The sequence below is a fragment of the Taurulus bubalis genome, assembly GCF_910589615.1.
Source record: "Taurulus bubalis genome assembly, chromosome: 8".
NCBI classification, from domain to species: domain Eukaryota; kingdom Metazoa; phylum Chordata; class Actinopteri; order Perciformes; family Cottidae; genus Taurulus; species Taurulus bubalis.
The window spans coordinates 10,077,108-10,096,043 of NC_136596.1; the positions used below are offsets into that span (position 1 = coordinate 10,077,108).

General features: G+C 42.6%; 1 protein-coding gene across 1 annotated transcript in view; it reads right to left on the bottom strand.

Annotated features, from left to right (window-relative positions):
* Nucleotides 1–17,389, bottom strand: part of osbp2b (oxysterol binding protein 2b) — a gene marked incomplete at both ends in the record, with an annotated part of 37,890 nt that extends 20,501 nt beyond the window's left edge. The window contains 2 exons of the mRNA XM_079222822.1: nt 12,524–12,732; nt 17,232–17,389. Of these exons, the coding sequence (XP_079078948.1) occupies nt 12,524–12,732; nt 17,232–17,389 (367 nt within the window). The remainder of the gene's footprint in view (nt 1–12,523; nt 12,733–17,231) is intronic.
* Between the last annotated feature and the right edge of the window lie 1,547 nt (nt 17,390–18,936).

Genomic DNA, 18,936 nt, shown 5'->3' on the forward strand with positions numbered 1-18,936 from the left:
TTTGTGTTATTGAACGTGCATTTGGATGACTGTCACTGTCTCTTCTTGAACTCCCTAATAATGTGGGTCAGTGACCCGGGAACACAGTTAGATTGTGATCCATCAGACTAATTGTCCCGGTGCCGGTGCTGCAAGATAATGACCCTGCACTATGACCCCTCTTAATAATGTATACAAGATGTGTAGAGACTATGAGTATTTGCATCTAAGGAGGGATAGTAAAGTAAAAATGTATAGTCTCTGTGCACACTAGAAAACTACTAAATATTGTACTGTATTGATCACAAATTCTGGGATCAATACAGTACAAGAAGCAGACTTTGTCTGTAGGTGTATTCGTCATTTTACAAGGATGGTGTAGATATATATAACCAGAGCACTTTCACAACTGCATGGTCACTTCAATGTAATTAGACAGAAGTGTCATTAAATGTTTGAGGCACGAAAGACTGCAATGAGGTTTGTCAGCGTTCAGAATTCCTCCTCACATAAAGTTACTTTCTGTCGCTATCCTCTTCTATTTTTCACAAATCCCAAATTCCTGCCTAAAACTGGAGCACTGCTTTCTTGACAGTGACAATGACATGGTTGTCAACCAGATATGATTGTTTGGCATGCGTGAGCCTCCCAGAGAGCTCCATCATGGGAAGCTGCGACATTGTACGGCATCTTACTATTCAGGCTGTTTTATATGGTACTTTTTTAAGCAGTGGCCCAGTTGGAACCGACGCTCTCCACTTTACTGAGCTAAAGTGGTTTCTACTGGCCCCGAGCCAACACTTAGCAATTGTTACTGAACTCAGCACAAATAATTTACATTTAACTGTGTTCTACCAAGAACTGGTCTTTATTTCGACTGCAATGGAGGTTGATTTTGTTGCTCGGTGAGAAACAGAGGGCTCGGATTTACACCCACACAGTTAATCTCACAAGTTTGTTTCGTGTAGATATCGATTTGATAGTTGTAGGAACATTAACTAGTTGTTTATGGACATGGGTACAATGAAGAAGTCAATCTAGAATCATTTTTTCTTTAGATACAGGAAAAGTATAGTAACAATTTAACAGTTTTTAAAATGTACATTGTTTTAGAACGGGGTCAGCCCAACTTTTTATATGTAGCCAATTTGACAAGATGAAAGTGGCCAAGAACTACTCATCATGTGTATTATTACTAGTTGCATTTATTCACATATCATAACACAACACTCATCGCCGATCCAAACCAGCATGTAGCATGTCATTGTATTTTCTGTATCCATGTTTCAGATTTAAACATGTCACACTCACACCATGGAAGTCTTCGGAGGCAATGCCTGTATAAATAAAAAGCACTTTCATATTTGAATATTACCACTGATACAAACATACAGGATATTCTTATGAAAGCTTTTGATCTATCACACGCTATAAAACGTGACGCTATAAAAGACCAGCTAGTACAGTGTGATGTTCTTGGAGGATTTCAGACTATTGGATCAATGTTCAGAGTTGTGATTTTCTTTGTGTAACTTAATCACATCTCAGTGTGCAGAAGCATACTATGAAAAGTCTTAAAACAATATGGCCTATACCACCAATGACAAACTCATTTCAGTGAACAAACAGGCAAACTGAGAAGCTCAGGGCTTAAGAGCACAGCTGTTCAACTCAACTTTGTTCAACTCTGCCATGGGCAAGAAAACTGATGAAGTAAAGGAGATGAAAAGACAGAAGAAAATGGGTATTGAGGGGAAAATGTGAGTCAACCCATTTGTCATTGTTCCCTCAAAAGTGTATATATATCCTATACATACCGTCTGTATAAATGTATATCCTATATAGATATCCAATTAATCAATAAATCAAATCCTATTAATCTGTAGTCCTTTACGGCTCTCACCACTCTACTTGTTGTCACATTTGCAATTTAGGACTCTGGAAAATACAGCAGGTCACATTTCACTTTCGGATGGTGCAATGAACTATACGCACAGTATGCAAACACAGATGCACATTGCCAATACAACACGTAAGCCTGGCAGACTCAGACTGATCCATATGCAAATGTCAGGTGGAGCAGGCGCAAAGAGGAGAGAGGAAATGAGTCTGAGCGAGAGCAGCACAGGAGAAAGAGGGGAAAGGGAGAAGGGGACTGCAGGCGAGAGGACACACTGCTCTTTTTACAGCATGAGGCGCTGCATTGTTGAGGGAGGCTGCAGCGATGTGAGCATCCATGCCGACAGATGACAGATGCCAGAGAAAGAGGGCGAGGAAGACGGATGGAGGAATGACCGCTACCTCTCAGACACATGAGGAGGAGGAGATAGCAGGATGAGGAATGTTTTGTCGCGGGACAGATGGAGAGGAGTGTGACAGCTCCTTGCTAATGTTTAGCCATAGCTGTACTGACCCTGGTTGACTTTACTGAGGCAGCCCGAGTTGCAGAGGGAGCGGACCGTCCCCGCCTCCCAGCAGCCCCGGCCCTTCATCCCACTCTCTGCAGGCCTGATCCCACTCCACGCTCCCTGAGACGCAGCGCTGCCCTTGGCCTCTACATAATCCCAGCGAGAAGGGGGCAGAGGCAGCGACTTTCCCTGTTCAGCATTGCAGCGTGCACACACATACATGCATACTCACACACGTACATACAGTGCACAGACAGGGGAGCGATGCAGGCGCTCCCTCGTGTAATTCCTATCTCCTCTCGTGCATTGCATTGCTTCGCTTGCTTCCGGAAACTCACAGGATACACACATTCAGAGAGCTCGGCACATTTACAATTCTCCTGCACATGCTTCCCTCAGTGCAGTGCAGACTGGTAAAGGGAGGGAGGGAAGGAGAGAGGAGGGAGGGAGGGAGAGAGGGAGGGAGGGAGGTAGAGAGTGAGTGAGTAAAGCAGCGAGGAGATAGAACTCTGCAGCCAGCAGTCATCAACACAACTAAGACCAGAATGCATTGCTGCTTTTCGTAGCCTGACAGAAAAGGCGACTATTTCAGGAAATGGCAGATATGGTATTAAGTAATGGTTATGTCACTTTAAAATGACACCACCAAGAGATTATGTACGATGAGACACGGGGGATGAAAAGATTTTAGATTAAATTTCAATATATTGACTCAGAGTGGTGCTTCTAGACCAAGGGCAAAAGGGCAAATAAAACATCCTTCAGTAAAATGTCTATTTCCTCCCCTGTTGATTGACATGTCCTTCCTCTGTTATCTTCTTGGAATCTCTTCATAGTGCTGATCACCAGCTGCTGATGGACCACTTTCTGACCTCCTGCAGACGGATCAGTGTCACTGAACCAATACAGCACAATTCATACGTTGTTCGCCCTGGGTTGCACTAACAACCCTCACTCCCTCGGTTTTCAATACTATATATATATATATATATATATATATATATATATATATATATATATATATATATATATATATATATATATATATATATATATATATATATATATATATATATATATATATATATTACTGACAGTGTACATATCACCACCATGCTGTAACTCAAGATCACCTCAGGCACTTGAAATAATGCCTCTCTCTTCAAGTTAACTGGACTTCTGTGAACACATCAATTACATTACACCAATTCTAGGTAGTTCATCAATATATCAATATATTGCTTATTCTCTTTCAGCTGAATGACATCATGATGTACAGCATGACCATGTCCTATCCAACCGTTTCTGCTCTGCTTGTCAAATTCAAAATTTAGAACAAACTATAATAAAATATATATCAAAATTTGTGATTGAACTTTTTGTTTTACATATACAGTTTGAAGAGTTTGATCTCTTGCAATGCTTAACAATGGAAGACAGTTAAATGATGTGTATATCACTTCGGTTATAATGTAGGTGTGTGATTATATGCTCCTGTGAACGTGATGTATCCATATCTGAAAATATTTTTCATATATAGCTATTTAAAGCACATCAGCCAGGCGAAGGGCTGGACAATAAACCAAATGTATCAAATTAGTAGTATTCTGATTCTGGTTCAACTTTATTGTCATTGCACATAATACAAGTACTGTGACAACAAAATGGAGTTTGCATCTGTCCAGAGTGCAAAGGAGAAGCAGTTAAGGTGCAGTGCAATGAGGTGGATAATATAAGATTCCCAATATATATTGTGAATCTCCAATCAGCTCAAACTTTAGAGGTTTAACTGTATATACTGTAACTAATCCAGACAAACATATATGAACAAAGCCAGCACAAGCAAGTCACGTCATGTACTGAGGTGTTAAAAAAACGCGTAGTTACATGTATTGTCATTGACATAAACGTTCATGGTTTTAGATAATTTCAGACAGTATTGTTCAGCCCTAAACAGACCATGTTATAGTATGTTATCTGGTGTTTGTGACCATGGCTGTTTAAAGTACCTCGCTTTAGTTTTAAATACCTCTAGAAATACAAAATCAGCGCCAAGGGCCTTCATTTTTTTAGGCTTACTATGTAGATTGTTTTAAATTGTGTTTAATACTCTTTAGGGTGTTAATAACAATAAAAATTGTATTTTAGTTGGCCAGAAAACCCTTCAACTTGGATAAATGTGTGATGAAAGGAAGACAGCTTCTTCCGAATCACAAATCTATTTAACAGCTTAAAGTGATCAGTAATGCTATTAATACCTCTGGGCCAGGGCTTCAAGCAAAGCACGGGTTGTCACGGTTGCATGATGCAACACAAGTTCCTTCTTCTACAGGCACCAGCATGGATGAAATGCACAAAATCAGCTGTGGAAATTTAGCCAACAGCAGACCGAGTCCCTCCTTTGATTGAAAACTGCTACAGTATTACATGAAGCTTGTCTGCTGTACAATGTGTGTTGCAGCGATTCTGTAAAACACCTGAAAACAGCAAAAACAGATAAGGGCTGTAAGTGAGGTGAGAGAAGTGCTGACGAGGAAAGATAGTTGGACGGTAAATAAATAACTTCCCCTAAATGTCCCGGGGCAAGTTCAAGAGGGCGCCGAAGCATGAAACCGCAATTAATTTCATACTTGACCTTCATCATTGCTTTTCTTCAATACAGTACCAACACTGACTGGTGAATACAGCAGGATCTTTGTGGGTATCTGAGGTTTTTTGGGTGTATTTTTTAGCTTTTTAAATAGTCTGTTCTTTCACTTTATCTTGTTTTCAGTCATAACTCCTAATGTTAAGCACTTTGGGCTGCATTTTGTGTAAGAATGTTCAGTTGAAATTCCGCCCCACATTTCCCTGTAGATTTACTGGAGCACACAGACGAAGGCGAACCCATCTGAAAGACACACGAAAGTCAAAAGGGGCATTTCAAGAGCAGGAGTTACATTTGCATTTAGCCAATTACTGCATAAAGATCCAGGAATCCAAACACTGCATAGCCTGAATGCCCAAGCACCGAGCTCATTAAAACCAGTTTAAACATCCCAAGAAAAATGTTTCATTGTGGGAAGGAAGTCATTTTAACAAGAAAATGACATTCTGAGTTCCAGACCTTTTGAAAACATTATGCTGCATCCAGCAGCAGCAGCCATATGAATGTTATTGATCAATGCCAAAAGGCCGCATTATGTGTCACTGAGGCAACAGAAGACCACCTAATGGACTGACGCTCCTCTTGTTGCGATAACAACCGGCTAATCTAAAGGAGGTGGAAGATCTTTAATTAACCACAAATGTAAGCGTTCAGAGGAATTGCTTCCTGCGTCCGCCTCCACTGGCTCATAGTAGAGACAGCATGCATCAGCTTGATGATTTAGTTATCACAAACAGTCACAACATTCATGTCAATGCTCAACGATGCAAAGGGAAATTATAGTTGACTCTCAATATGTTGAGGCAATGAATCATCACTTAGTCATCACCGACAAATACACTTGAGTCCAGGTAACATCTTTGTGCTACAGATAAAAGTCCTTTCTGTGTCGTGAATAAAGATACTAAGTATTAACTATTAGCAATAACCTCAATCAAATGTTTCCATGGTTGCTGACCAGAGCTGCAGAGATGAGCAGTACATTGAACATTTGCTCAATGTCACATATCAAAACAATTACAGTCAATTTTGAAAGAGTCTGGTTTTAAAACTGAATACTAAGGTTCAAACAAAATAATTTGAATGTCATGAACTTCATTTGCAGTGCAATGTTTCCAATGCTACATATATGTGTCTTCAAAGATTTTAAACTTGCTTGCTTGCATGCAGGTGAACAACCCTGACAGTGGCAAACCTCCTTCTCTCCGCCAGGCGTGACCCTGGTGAGAGGTCATGTGTCACTTTTGTGAGTCCGTGACTGAGTGTGCACCTCTGTGTTTCATGAATGCGGCCAACTTCACCTTCTGCTGCAGCAAATATTTTGGGACCCCAGTTATGGCTGCATGTTCAAGGATCTCTCGTGGCTGCGGTGACTCACACTTTCTCAAAACCCCTTCCACTACCGGTTTTAAACTGCCATTGGCTGCCTCTACTGAGTGCACCTTTGTAGTTGCAGCAATGGTTTCAATGATAAACAGTCAAATTCTGCCTTGACTGTAAATGTCTTGAATATAACCTGTTAAAGTACTGTTGTGTATTTGTTATTTTGGTTTGGTTTGTCAGCAGGATTACAGAAAAACTACTGGTCCTATTTTCATGAAACTTAATAAAGGGGGAAGCATGGGTTTAGGAAGAACCCATTACACTTCAGAGCAGATCTGAATTATGGACCGGATACAAACAATATTTTTTAGCCATATAACCCAGATGAAAGTCAGGTCATGTTTTTAAAAAATCGACAGAGGAAAATTCTGGACTGTCAAAGTGTTTACAAAATAAATGTAAAATACAAAACATAACATATAAAATGGCATTTCCATCACAATTCTGTCTACAATATAATGTACCAATTATTATTTTGTGAACTGAATGAACGAACTGCTTTATATCAGGTGTCCTATGAGTGTCACTTCTTCTCCATCGTTCTTCATCAAGTCAAACCCATCACTGACTCCAGTGGTATAATCTCACCAATCCATAGATGCCCACAAACATGTTTTTTTTCTCCTTTGAGTTGGGGTAAAAGGGATACTTCATTAAATGAAAATGTTTTGGCCTTTCAACGACAATAAAACAGTATCCAGCCCACTGGAAAACTATGCCCCTTTAGCTCTCTTAGTTGGCATAAGGAGCTTAACCTGACCAGTGTCACAACATAGAAACCCACCCAGAGGATGAAAAAGGAGGGAACTGAACCTCTATTTTCATAGCTGACCGCTTTGCACTGCATTTAACTAAGTTAAGATTTAATGACCTGTCTGTATCTGGATTCGCAATTTATCAACCTCTCTTGACTGCTGATAAAGCAGAAAAGCTACAGAGCGAGCGACAGGGATAAAATGTGTGTGTCAACGGTCTGGGCCACAATGTAAGCTTGATAATTAATTCAAGTTTCATGCAGCATGCAGCCCCCCAAAGAGCAGACAAAAATCCCAGTACAACAAAGGACGGCACAATAATCCCAGTAAAGCAGCGTGGATCCTGTAACAATGCAACGCTTTAATAGCGCTGTCCACTGACGGTATGGAGTCAGGATTAGCATAATGTATATATCCATTAAATATTAATAGTCTAATACCAAGATAGCCATGTCTGAGACAAGAGGCCAATACAATCACAACATTCAAACCTAATTATCTACCACACACACACACACACACACACACACACACACACACACACACACACACACACACACACACACACACACACACACACACACACACACACACACACACGAGAGAAAATGCAGCCTTAAGTTAGAAAACAGGCAGCAAGCCCAGTAGAAACAGGACAAAGAATATGGGCGTGATTACTTTCTAATGTGTAGAATATACTGCAAGAAAAGCAACCACATAGACATAATGGAGTTTCAAAGAGCAAGTCAGATCAGTAGGGTAGGAAGCGGGTGGCATGTAACTCCAAGATCGATGATGGGTGAAATGTGGAGTTTATGGAGGGAGTGTGAGTTCAGAGGGTTCAAATCCATTATGAGACAGCCAGGGTTTGATTTCACAGGGACACGTGGCTGTTACATTCAGAGTCAAGAGACTGAAAAGGAAGACAGAAGTTGAATATGGCTGGGGAAAAAAGAGACAGAAAAGCACCCAAAGGATCATTATAACTAAAAACTAACTCTGATCTATTTGTTTCCATCTCCCTCGTTATCGGGGACTGAGCTGATCGAGCAAATCAACCTTTGACGCCACACACTTTTACATCCATTACAAACAAGGACAAGTGATGCGAGACTCAGCCGATCTGCAGCAGAACTAACTGATCATAAGCGTGCCATCTGTCATTTCACAACATCTTTTACCGAGCACAGAAAGTAGTGCAGGTGAGAGAGTGCAGTATGTTAAAACATGCTTTTTGCTCTATTTAGATTAATACAGCATGTGTGAATCTCATCTTAATTTGTTTGATCCGTCATCATAATATATTTGTGACTTCATTAGTGAATCATTATCTATTACATGTACAGTCCTAACCCGAGTGTCCTGCCCTGCGCAGAGAAAATCATCCATTTCAGTGGAAAAATGTATAAATGAGAGCAAAATAATGAATCAAATACAGTATTTAACAATTTTTCCATTCACTGCTAATGGAGAAACGTTTTTACATGTTAGTTATTTACTTTCTTTAATAATTATGTATTTGTTTTATTTCAAACCAGTTTATCACCTAAATGAGCTAATGGGACAGAAGTCTACTGTATGCCCTTTGTCCAACATAGGAAAATCACTGATATCCTTGATTTATCCACTACAATTCAGACAATATTCACTAATATAGTGTTATATAAGCTACAACGTGTAAACACAGCTTCATCCAATCATTTAAACCAGATTCACATTCCTGAGCATAACGCAAATGAAAGAGAAAAGCCGGATACTTACAAGAGGAAAACTGTGCCTTATCCCGTCTCTATTTTTCCCTCCAGACTTTGCAGGACAATGGCAATGTTTTAAGCAAAGAGAAGAGTGAAAAGGGAAGAGTTGGAGAAAGCAGTTGGTCATTCCATTCAGAACTAAAAAACCCCGCTGGATAAAAAGGAGAGTAAATGGCTTACTGAGGGAGGAGGAGAGAGAAAGAGGGAGAGGGGGAGGGGGCGAGAAAACCAGACAGCGAGGGAGAGGGTGACGGAGAGGAAGAGGAAGAGCTAGTGCTGGAGCACATGTATGGGGGGAAACAGCGAGACAGTCAGGACCAGGAGGGATGGGATGAAAACGACAAAGGGAGCTTGTTTGAGAAAGCCGTCCAAATCATAATATTCTGTTTCAGGACCATGGATAGAGCTCTACCTTTCACGGCAAAGGGAAAAGCTTTGATGTGAAATAAAACTACAGAAGAAAAAGATACATGAAAAGTGTCAGAGAAAAATAGCACAAGCAAGAGGGTAAATGTAAATATCTGAAGTAACTGAACCCGGACAAGTAAGTCGTGTGACTGCCGGTTTACTCACACATAACCAGAGTCCGTTCAGGTGAAATGTCCCTGAAGGACAGTCAAATTGACTTACTGGATGCTGATGCAGATCAATGCACTGTGTGAGAACTCAAGATACACATCAGCTTGCATGCTGGGCACATCAGGGTCAGGTGCAGGAAGAGAGCACATTCTATGGATCTGTGGCTGCTGGTGATACTGCCGACCTCAGCTGCATCTGTCTGAATTGATCCAGAGAAACCACTAACTGGATGACTCGTTCCAGCATTTATATGCATTTTTCAATGTCTCCACCATATTCCACAGTTTCCATTAAAAAAGAAAAATCACCATCCAAGCACATTTTCACTAGTGTTAAATTCATATAGTGAGGCTTGCAAATTCAAACCAGCACTGGAACCAGTGATTCAACGGTCTGTGAGCTCACTTTCACAAACAGTGGCAGGAACAAGGCAGGCAATTACACGAGATGTTCAAGTGAAGGCAAACACTGCCACCTGCAGGCACTAGCTTCAGTAAGCGGTTATAAATCCAATCTAAACCTAAATTAGAACAAGACGCACTCATGGAAGGACAGGCGATTTACAAGAGAAGGCTTCTAAATGTAAAGGCTGCAGATGTGACACCAGTACTAATGAGAAATTCAGGTAAGTGATTCAGAGTTCAGGTCAGTCGTACACAGACAAAGAGCGACTGGAGATTTGAGTTAAAACAAGATGCTTCTCGGGCTTAGATGAAACCCAGAGATGGTGAATAAACAACAAGCTACATCAAGGTTATCAAGTTATAACTTTGGCCGCCATCTACACACATGATGGGCCCTGGGTTTACACTATGCTCCTCCTCTGTGCTGAGGACAGAAGCTCTTTGCTCCTCTGACAGAGAGGAGGGCAGGTTGATGAATGCCACTGATCCATGTTGCCTTACACTGTGTACAGAAAGAGATGCTATGAAACAGCCTAACGATGAAATAATAGTAATTTCCTGATGTATGAAATATTCCTCTCACTTGCATTAACAGATAATTGTCTGTAGACGGACTCACGCAGTGTCCCTTTTCTCACATTCTCTTAAATCTTCCTCCCACAGATAGATTAGCTGTGAAAGTAAATGTTCGACAAATACAAAGACACACACCTATTCTTTCTCTAAGCTTTGAAGCACTTACTAAGTAAAAGCTTTAACAAAATACAAACAGTTAACCACTTCAATAAATAAAGGTATCATGCATGGCATGCAATTATAGCACTGATAGCAATAATAACAGATTTAAAGTTATGTGACAAAGTATTCAAGAGGTTCTTAATGACAGTTAAAATACACAAGGTGCCTTGAAGGCGACAGTGAACGTGGTGACAAATGGCATCAGACTGACTCTACACAGCATCTTAGATACACAGACGCAGGTGTCTGTGTGTTTTCATGCAGTTGAATATCACTTTGCTAAGAATGGTGGGATGAAAAGCATCAGTTTGAAATTGCTATTGTATCACATTTGGTCTGAGAACAAGTTGCCTGATATCAAAACTGTATCAGGAAAAGCTGCTGTTCACTTCACTACATTTCAAACAGATATATTATTTTACATCGATTATTTTTTTTACAAAAGGCATTAACTACTACATCCTGAAACTGCATCCTTGAATGGGCACCAAAAGGGAACACTGGTGAAAAATAAAAAATTGTGCATACAGATCTGTATATTCTGTGCCTGATAAAATGCTCTTTTTGTAAAGTGCAAGGTTTGTTCAACACATAGCTGAAGTAAACAAAGCAAGAAATTAATTTAGATGGGACAATATATAAATAAAAAAGAACATCATTTTGTGATGAACTGTAGCATCGTCCTACTGTAGTTCGTCTTAACAGACCATGCTGAAGGAAATACACACACACACACACACACACACACACACACACACACAGTGAGCAATTCAATAGCCTGTGTTAAATGGGCCGAGTCTCATACTGTAAGCTACTGAGGTGTCTTTCCCAGGAGTGACCTGATCGACGCGCTGGTTGTACGCCTAAGTTTCCCTACGTAACAGGTCGCGTTAAGTACAACATTTACAGGCATGTTTTTCTTTGTAGAATGAGACTCCTTTTATTTTGCTTCCACTGACAATCAAACGCACAATTTGCAGAAAGACAACTACAATAATTCCAGCCAAAACCTTTTGTCCGTCCAGGGTCAAAACCACGTAAGGACAACAGAGATTTCAGTACTATATACATAAAGCCAGGTCATTTGTACAGCGCCACCCAATGTTTACACAAAGAATAATAGTTACATTTCTGGATATTTCCAACACCCTATTTGGCTCTTACAGCCTGATCTTTTCAAAATAAAAATATACCAACATTACTGCCTTGCTTACTGTCAGTGGTGAGCGAAAAATAACTCACATTCTCCCACAGTCTATATTTAGTGATCTGCCTTTCAAATTGAGGCCAGAGGAATACAGATCTCAGTATCTGTAGACCCAGTCTACAAAATACTGGGGCAGAGAGGCTTTGTGATGATGCTAGGGTTAAAAGTGAAGAAAAACAGTCCTCCAAGGCTATTCCCACAGCCTTTGACCTGCAACACCTAATACAACCATAGAAGAAGTCCCCTTGGAACGCAGAGTGATCTGTTGTCAGGCTGAATGGAAGCACAGTTTCCACAGTACCATTAGCATATTCCAGTTTGTTTTCCAAGTCGACTGAGCAGACGGCGCTGCCCTCTCCTGGCTCCTACTGGAATCTGAATTACATTAAAGAAAGTGGGCGTGAGAGGAAACAGCTGCTGGGCTGAATGCTCGACCAGTGCTGAACACACCTTTCACCTTGGATCTTGGAACTAACTTGTATGCACTCTTGAATGTTTACCCAAGATTTTATCAGCCCGGCCTTTATTTACTAAGGTCAAATTCTGAACAGGAACGTCTTGCATCTGTGCCTCAAGGGAGTGTTACACGCTCACACTTAGACCACAACAAGCATTCCAGGCATATTATATTTTCCATGTTAGAAGCTGCTCTCTCCAGTTGCCCCTTACCAGACTGATCGTTCATCATGCGGATGGCTTTAGCTTTAGCCAACTCCAGAGCCGTGACCCATCTCTGTCGCTCCACTTCTGTGCTAGCCTTCAGGTGGTACGTGCGGCCACCACTGCTCAGGACAATGTTGCAGGCGTCCTCTGTGTCGATGTGTGCCGTGGCCAAGTTGATTGTTCCGCGGCACGTATGGGCCATCTCTGCCTGCGTCCTGCAACGAAATAACAGGCAGAGAAAGAGACAGAGAGAGAAACAAGAAAGAGCTGAAGGACTTTTGTCTGTTATAGTATTGCAGGTAGGGTAATACAATTGGCATTCGTATGGCAAATACGCACAAGCAGGGAGGCAAGGAGGGCCAGAGAAATGCCACAGATTATATATAGATTCACTTTGAAAGCCAAGCAGCAGTGCAAGTACTTGGTTATTTCGCTTTTCACATGCACCTTCTCTGTAGCACAATCATCCATTCATAATACCTAAACCTGTATCAGCGACTGTTAAAAAGATTGGATGCTTTCTAATTTATTTGGTGTGGCCTGCCTGCCCTGCTGCAAGTGTGCTGAATTGTGGGTATTCTGTGTAGCCTCCACTAACACCAACTGTTGCACAGTCAGTGGGCCACAGTCGTGTAGATAACAAGGCCATTGTCTGCCTCCAAGCCTCTGTAGCAAGCAAAACCAAACAACGAATAACAGCGTGAACAAAGAGAGAACAGAGTGTGAGAGCTGTTAAAAAAAAGAGAGCGAGCGGGGAAGAGAGGCAAAGCAGCAGAGCGAGAGATTAGAACAAAGAGCAAGGACAAGAGTTTGGTACGTCGACTTTACGCACTGTGCAAGTCTCAGCCAAAATGTATAAACCATATGTTTCCAAAAACATCTTCCAATAACACAACTACAGCAAAAAATGTTAATACTGTTGTACATCATCCAAAACAGATAACATACTGTAGAATGTATTAATCATGTGATAAGTATTCTACATCATGTTTCAAGTTGTTATATATAAGATTATAGTGAGGAAAGAGTTACTAACAAGTAATATGATTAACTGGAAAAAATGAAAGCCAAAACAAACGGATTGTGTGGTGGGAAGCTGGCTGCCTGTCATTCTGTCAAGTTAAGCTGCAGAGCAGAGTCCCACAGAGAGCTGAGCGTATGCAGGTCTCCAGCCCAGCCACAGACAGCTGATTTTGCTGATTAACACCCTCAACCAGAGAGCAGCGACTAATCAGCAAAAACACATGCTGTGGTGGTCGTTTCAAATGAAACAACCACGTCCTCAACCCCCAGTGTCACATGATTGCCCATCCACACTCTTAGGAACATCTTGAAGCATGCAGCCATGCAATCATGTTCCTCCATCCTCAGTGAGCAGCTGCCTCAGCAGCACTAAACCTTAAACCTGATCCAGTCTCTGTTGACACTGACAAGGTGGCTGACGCCTTATTAAGTTAGAAGTTGAAGTGCATTTTAAGTTCTGCCAGGAAGGTGATTTCCCCCCACACACTGCTTCTACTGGCTGAAGTCAAGTCTTGTTATAATGCCAATCCAGAATAAGCACTGCAGTGTGCCACTCTCCTGCCGGGGCTCCGTACACATCAGTTGTGTCGACGAGATCACACCGGGGCCATGCGTAGCTGTGCGGAGACCAGTTTCCAGCCTTGCCGAGCCCGAGTTCAGCTGCAGAGTCCTGGGTGTAAGTGGGTCAACAAACCGAGTGTGGTGCTGACGAGTAAGAGGAGACCCACACTGATCGCTCCGGCCCTGTGGGAAGGCGAGGCCATGCAAAGGCCATGAAATATACAGTCAAGGAAACTACAGAAGCTGGGGAAGAGAGACTACAGGAGCATTAAGGCACTAGTAGGGGAAGGTGAGTGGGGGCAGCGAGAGAGGGTCCTGCATGAGCCAGGAGAGCATCGCTTTACCTGTCAGTCCCATGTGCACATATCCTCATAAAACACAAATCCACCGATCTGGAGCATGTAATGACAGAACAACAACGAGTGAACAACACAGAACAGACGGCCGTAAGCCATACACGTGAGACATACACAGGCAGGCAGAGGAAATAGGACACAGTACCCAGAGCATGAGAATGTAGATAGGTTTTGTTGTGGCAGGGGGCTGAAATATCACAAGACATGGAGGGAGAGAGCCAGAGAAACGCTGAGCAACGTGTTGTGCTGAAGACAGAGAGGAAACATGAGAAGAAAACCAAAGCAATGACATTGCAACATGGACAGCATGACATGACTTGCTGAAAGACTGAAACAGTGAGATGTCGAGAATATGGCCAAACTCCCTGCTCTCTTTAATGTCACTCTGCTGCTCTCACCTTTACAAACAAACACAAAGACCAGACGGACAGGCTGCACACACACACACACACACACACACACACACACACACACACACACACACACACACACACACACACACACACACACAGTAGCCTTGTCGCTAAGACCAACTAAGAGTATCATAACGAGATTAGATCGCAGCATCCACCTCTCTTGCTCCAGTCATTCTTCTGATGTGCCACTCCAACCAGGTTCAGGCAAGGCTCTACCCTCCAGATGGGAACAAGGCTAGCAAGCTCACCACTCTCCCGCCACGCCTCCCTGCACCCAGGAGCCGAGTGTGCCCACAGTAACACAATAACCTGACTTTCCAAAGGGATACAAATGGAATCGAACCCCCATGAGCACTTAAACTGATACTATCTGGCTCCTATCCTGCAGCTGAGAAGAAAACATGGCGGGCCTACGAAAGTCAAGGCTGGATTCACTGATATGGCAGCTCCAATTGCACTCAAAGCTTTAACACCTCGTAATCTCCCCTAAAGCACTAAGCTGGATTTACTTTACTCTAAGAGTATTACAATTGGGAGGAAAAGTCAATTAAGAAGTTAAAAATGAAAGAAGTTCAGTGCGGGAAGGAGGACAGAGATTGTGTCACATGTCCTGGTGAGAGTTGCTCAGTGAGGCCATTTTGGCTCTAAAATAAAAACAGATGAGACACAAGGCTGATGTGGTATAAAAAATAGCCAGCCTTGCAATATCAGGGCCAAAAATTAATCAATAGCCAGTTCAATGTTGAATCTCTGTAAAGCTCATTACACTTTAACAGACCCAAGTGCTGAGTGTGTCAGTCAGCCAAGAGAGCAAAAGCATTGATTATGGCCCTCCATCGCCCTTTGGCTTCCCAGCAACACGTTAGAGAACTACTCCTTTGCTTTGACATCAGCAGGCCTTGGTAATTTAAGGGATCTCTCGGGTTATTGGCTAGACCGCTATATGTCAGCCCCTATTGATTTAACAGTAATACAAACTGATCTTTTTTTAAAAGGGCAAACAAACACTGAATACTGCAAATCAAACAACTGGTCAATGAACGTTGGGCTTTAAAGTGCAGCCTCCTGTGATAATAGAGATTAATCAATTATGTATTGTCTATCCATCAAATCCTATAATGTATATACTTACATACATTTATTAAAAGTGGCATTATTAAATCCATAAAAATGAGCTACATGTATCTTACAGAACACTACTACTGAGAATGTTGTTGTACACAAAGTGGAAGAGCATCTGCTAAACTTAAGTGTTAGAATAGTGAGTGGCAATCGTGAGGCTATTTAAAACTGGCATATTTCTCGGCATAATTGCAGGACAAGACAAAAAAAATTCTGCAGAACACAATAATCACTTGACATGCCAAGACGACAGTTTAATTAACAAGCTGTCTCATTCTACTGACTGCTACTCTTTCCCTTCCCTCTCACTAGAAGTGCAGACTGTCGGCCAGAGGAGGCACACAAAGCCGAAAGTAGTCAGCCAGGAAGACAAAAGCAGACGGGATGACTTGTGCGCTTCACCGTCTCTGTGCTCAATGATTGGTTGCTGCTGTTAAGGAAATGTAGGTTTGCATACATTTTACAATTTCAATCGACCAATACTCAATTTAAGTTGCTTGTATAACCTACACAGTCTAATAATCACACTTCCACAGTATACAGGAGTCAAACTGACTAGCCGTCACGCCCTATGAGGCCTTTATAGCATCGCTACACCTGTGGACACGTGACTCCCTCACAAGAAGAAGCACCTGAGCCACAGGTGTTGTGCTTCTGTATAGCTCACGTTAGCGAGCTAATGCGTGATCAAAGTGAAGACAGAAATAATAATAATAATAATGATGACGAACATCGCTCGCATCCACGTAATCTCGTTACAGTCGTCCTACTACGTGACTTTGGCTCAGTGACGTTTGTTGAATTAATTAATTAATTAATTTTGAGAAAGAAGAAGAAAAAAAGACACGACGTTCAAAACGAATAAAATGTGAGACGATGACATGACGAGTGATTATTGGGACGTTGTCTCCACGTTGAGAGGACGCTGTCTCCGAGGCGCGGACAGGAGGCTGAGGCTGAGGCTGAGGCTAGCTAGCTAACGTCTGTCCCAACGGCCGCCACAAGTCGCCACTTTACGAGTCGGACGCCTTGTTGCTCTGTCGGCCGTGTGCGTGGCTCGTCGTGTCCGCAACACGCAGACACTCAGAGTAACACACACCCCCGGTCCGCGTGGAGCACCCGGCCCGCGGACACGGGGTCCGGTCCGTCTGACAGCTAGCTGTAGCCCCGACACAGAAACACGACTCCCCCGGTCGGCGACACACCACATCGCTCACTGAGTCTGAAAACATGTACCTGTAATATGACAGCAGGCCGTTGCTGAGGACAAACCATCGCCGCTGGTATCCTTTCAGATAGTTGGTCCACTTAAAAAGCCAGCCTTTGTAAGTGTCCGAGCCCGGAGCCGGGGCCGCGGCAGAGGCGGACGCCGAGCCCTTCCCTTGCTCGCTCATCCTCCGCCGCACGCACGCACGCCGAAGGATGCGGGATGAACCGGGGGACAAGCGGGGGACCGGGACACGACGACCGGGGCTGAGGACGTCGGCACCGACGGACGCGCTGGGTCAGCTCTAGGGCGAGAGAGACCACCGTGAACTCCTTCTCACATGACGCCGGAATGGACACCAAAGGAAGGAGAAGTGATGCCAAGACACTTCGCTGATGCAGACTGCAGAAGGATTCAGAGCACAGAGCTGGACTGGATAGAGAGGACACCTACACCGGCTCCACGTGAATGAACGGGCTGTCACTACATGAACTGTGGCTTCTATGTCGACGCGGCCGAACAGTTTACGGCAGTCGTTTAGGAGGGAGCGGCCACGAGCTGGCCATTCACGAAGTGTGTGGATATGAATGGAAAATGCCGCTCTATCAACTCAAGTCTATGATTTCAGACCTGCACCACGTGATGTTGTTATCCAGACATTCCTAAACATTTGACATGCGGTTTGGCTGGTGATTTCACACACGATACAGCTCACAGGTGAGTTGGTAGAAAGGTGAAAGGTTGTAACGCACATAATCATCATTTTAGCATCATTCATCATCTTAATTGTATTATTAAAAGTAAGGAAACAACAATTCAGCCGAATTTTGGGTCACATTTGGGGTCAGGTGATGAGATATATGATCAGTGGCACATGGAAGAAGTTTGCCTTCTGCCTTTGGTTTAAAACAAACCTTTTTTGGCAGAAGGGCAAACATCCCCACGCGCTGTTCAGTGGGATCCATGTGGGTCCTGATTAAAACCCACAAGGTTGGATTATCAAGCTGGAAACTGGCCAGGTGCCCCAAACCCCCTGGTTACCCCAAATGCACCAGGGCCACTGTTGATTCATCTTGGGTAGTTAGTTTTGTATTATTACTTAATCATAAGACATGCTTGCATGGTGCATATTATCAAATAAAACTGTTTCATCAAAATGACCACAAACGCATTTGGAGGCGACAGGCATACAATGCACAAGACCGTAGATACGAGTGAATGGGATGGATAATGGCACAATAACAATGTTGTTTTTCTCGACTCCATAACAGGTTAATGTGGCCACAGGAGAGGGGAGATTATCCAAAAAACTGTCAGCCAACCATCAAACAGCAACACATGCAGGACGGCACCATGGACAGTGCTGAGATAATTACTCAGTTAATTAAATAATTTGCTTTCACAGTATATTATTGAATCTTATTATCAGCCACTGCCACTGTACATGATGAGTAGATTAGTTATTACACTGGGGAGATCCCCAGATGATCATCTTGTGTTGTTGAGTACAAACAACAGTGCATTTTAAACACACATCTAATAACTGCAGTGGGTTCAGTGCTTGATCGCTGTCTGCCTCTGATTTGGCTTCTGATAACATTGCTTTACCACAGGGTGGCAATGTTGTCCAAATTATCTCAATGTGATGTAATTGTATTACAGGATTGTAAAGTCACAGAGTACGGTTGCTGTTCTCAAATGCATTTAATATATTAAAAAACAGGATTACTCACA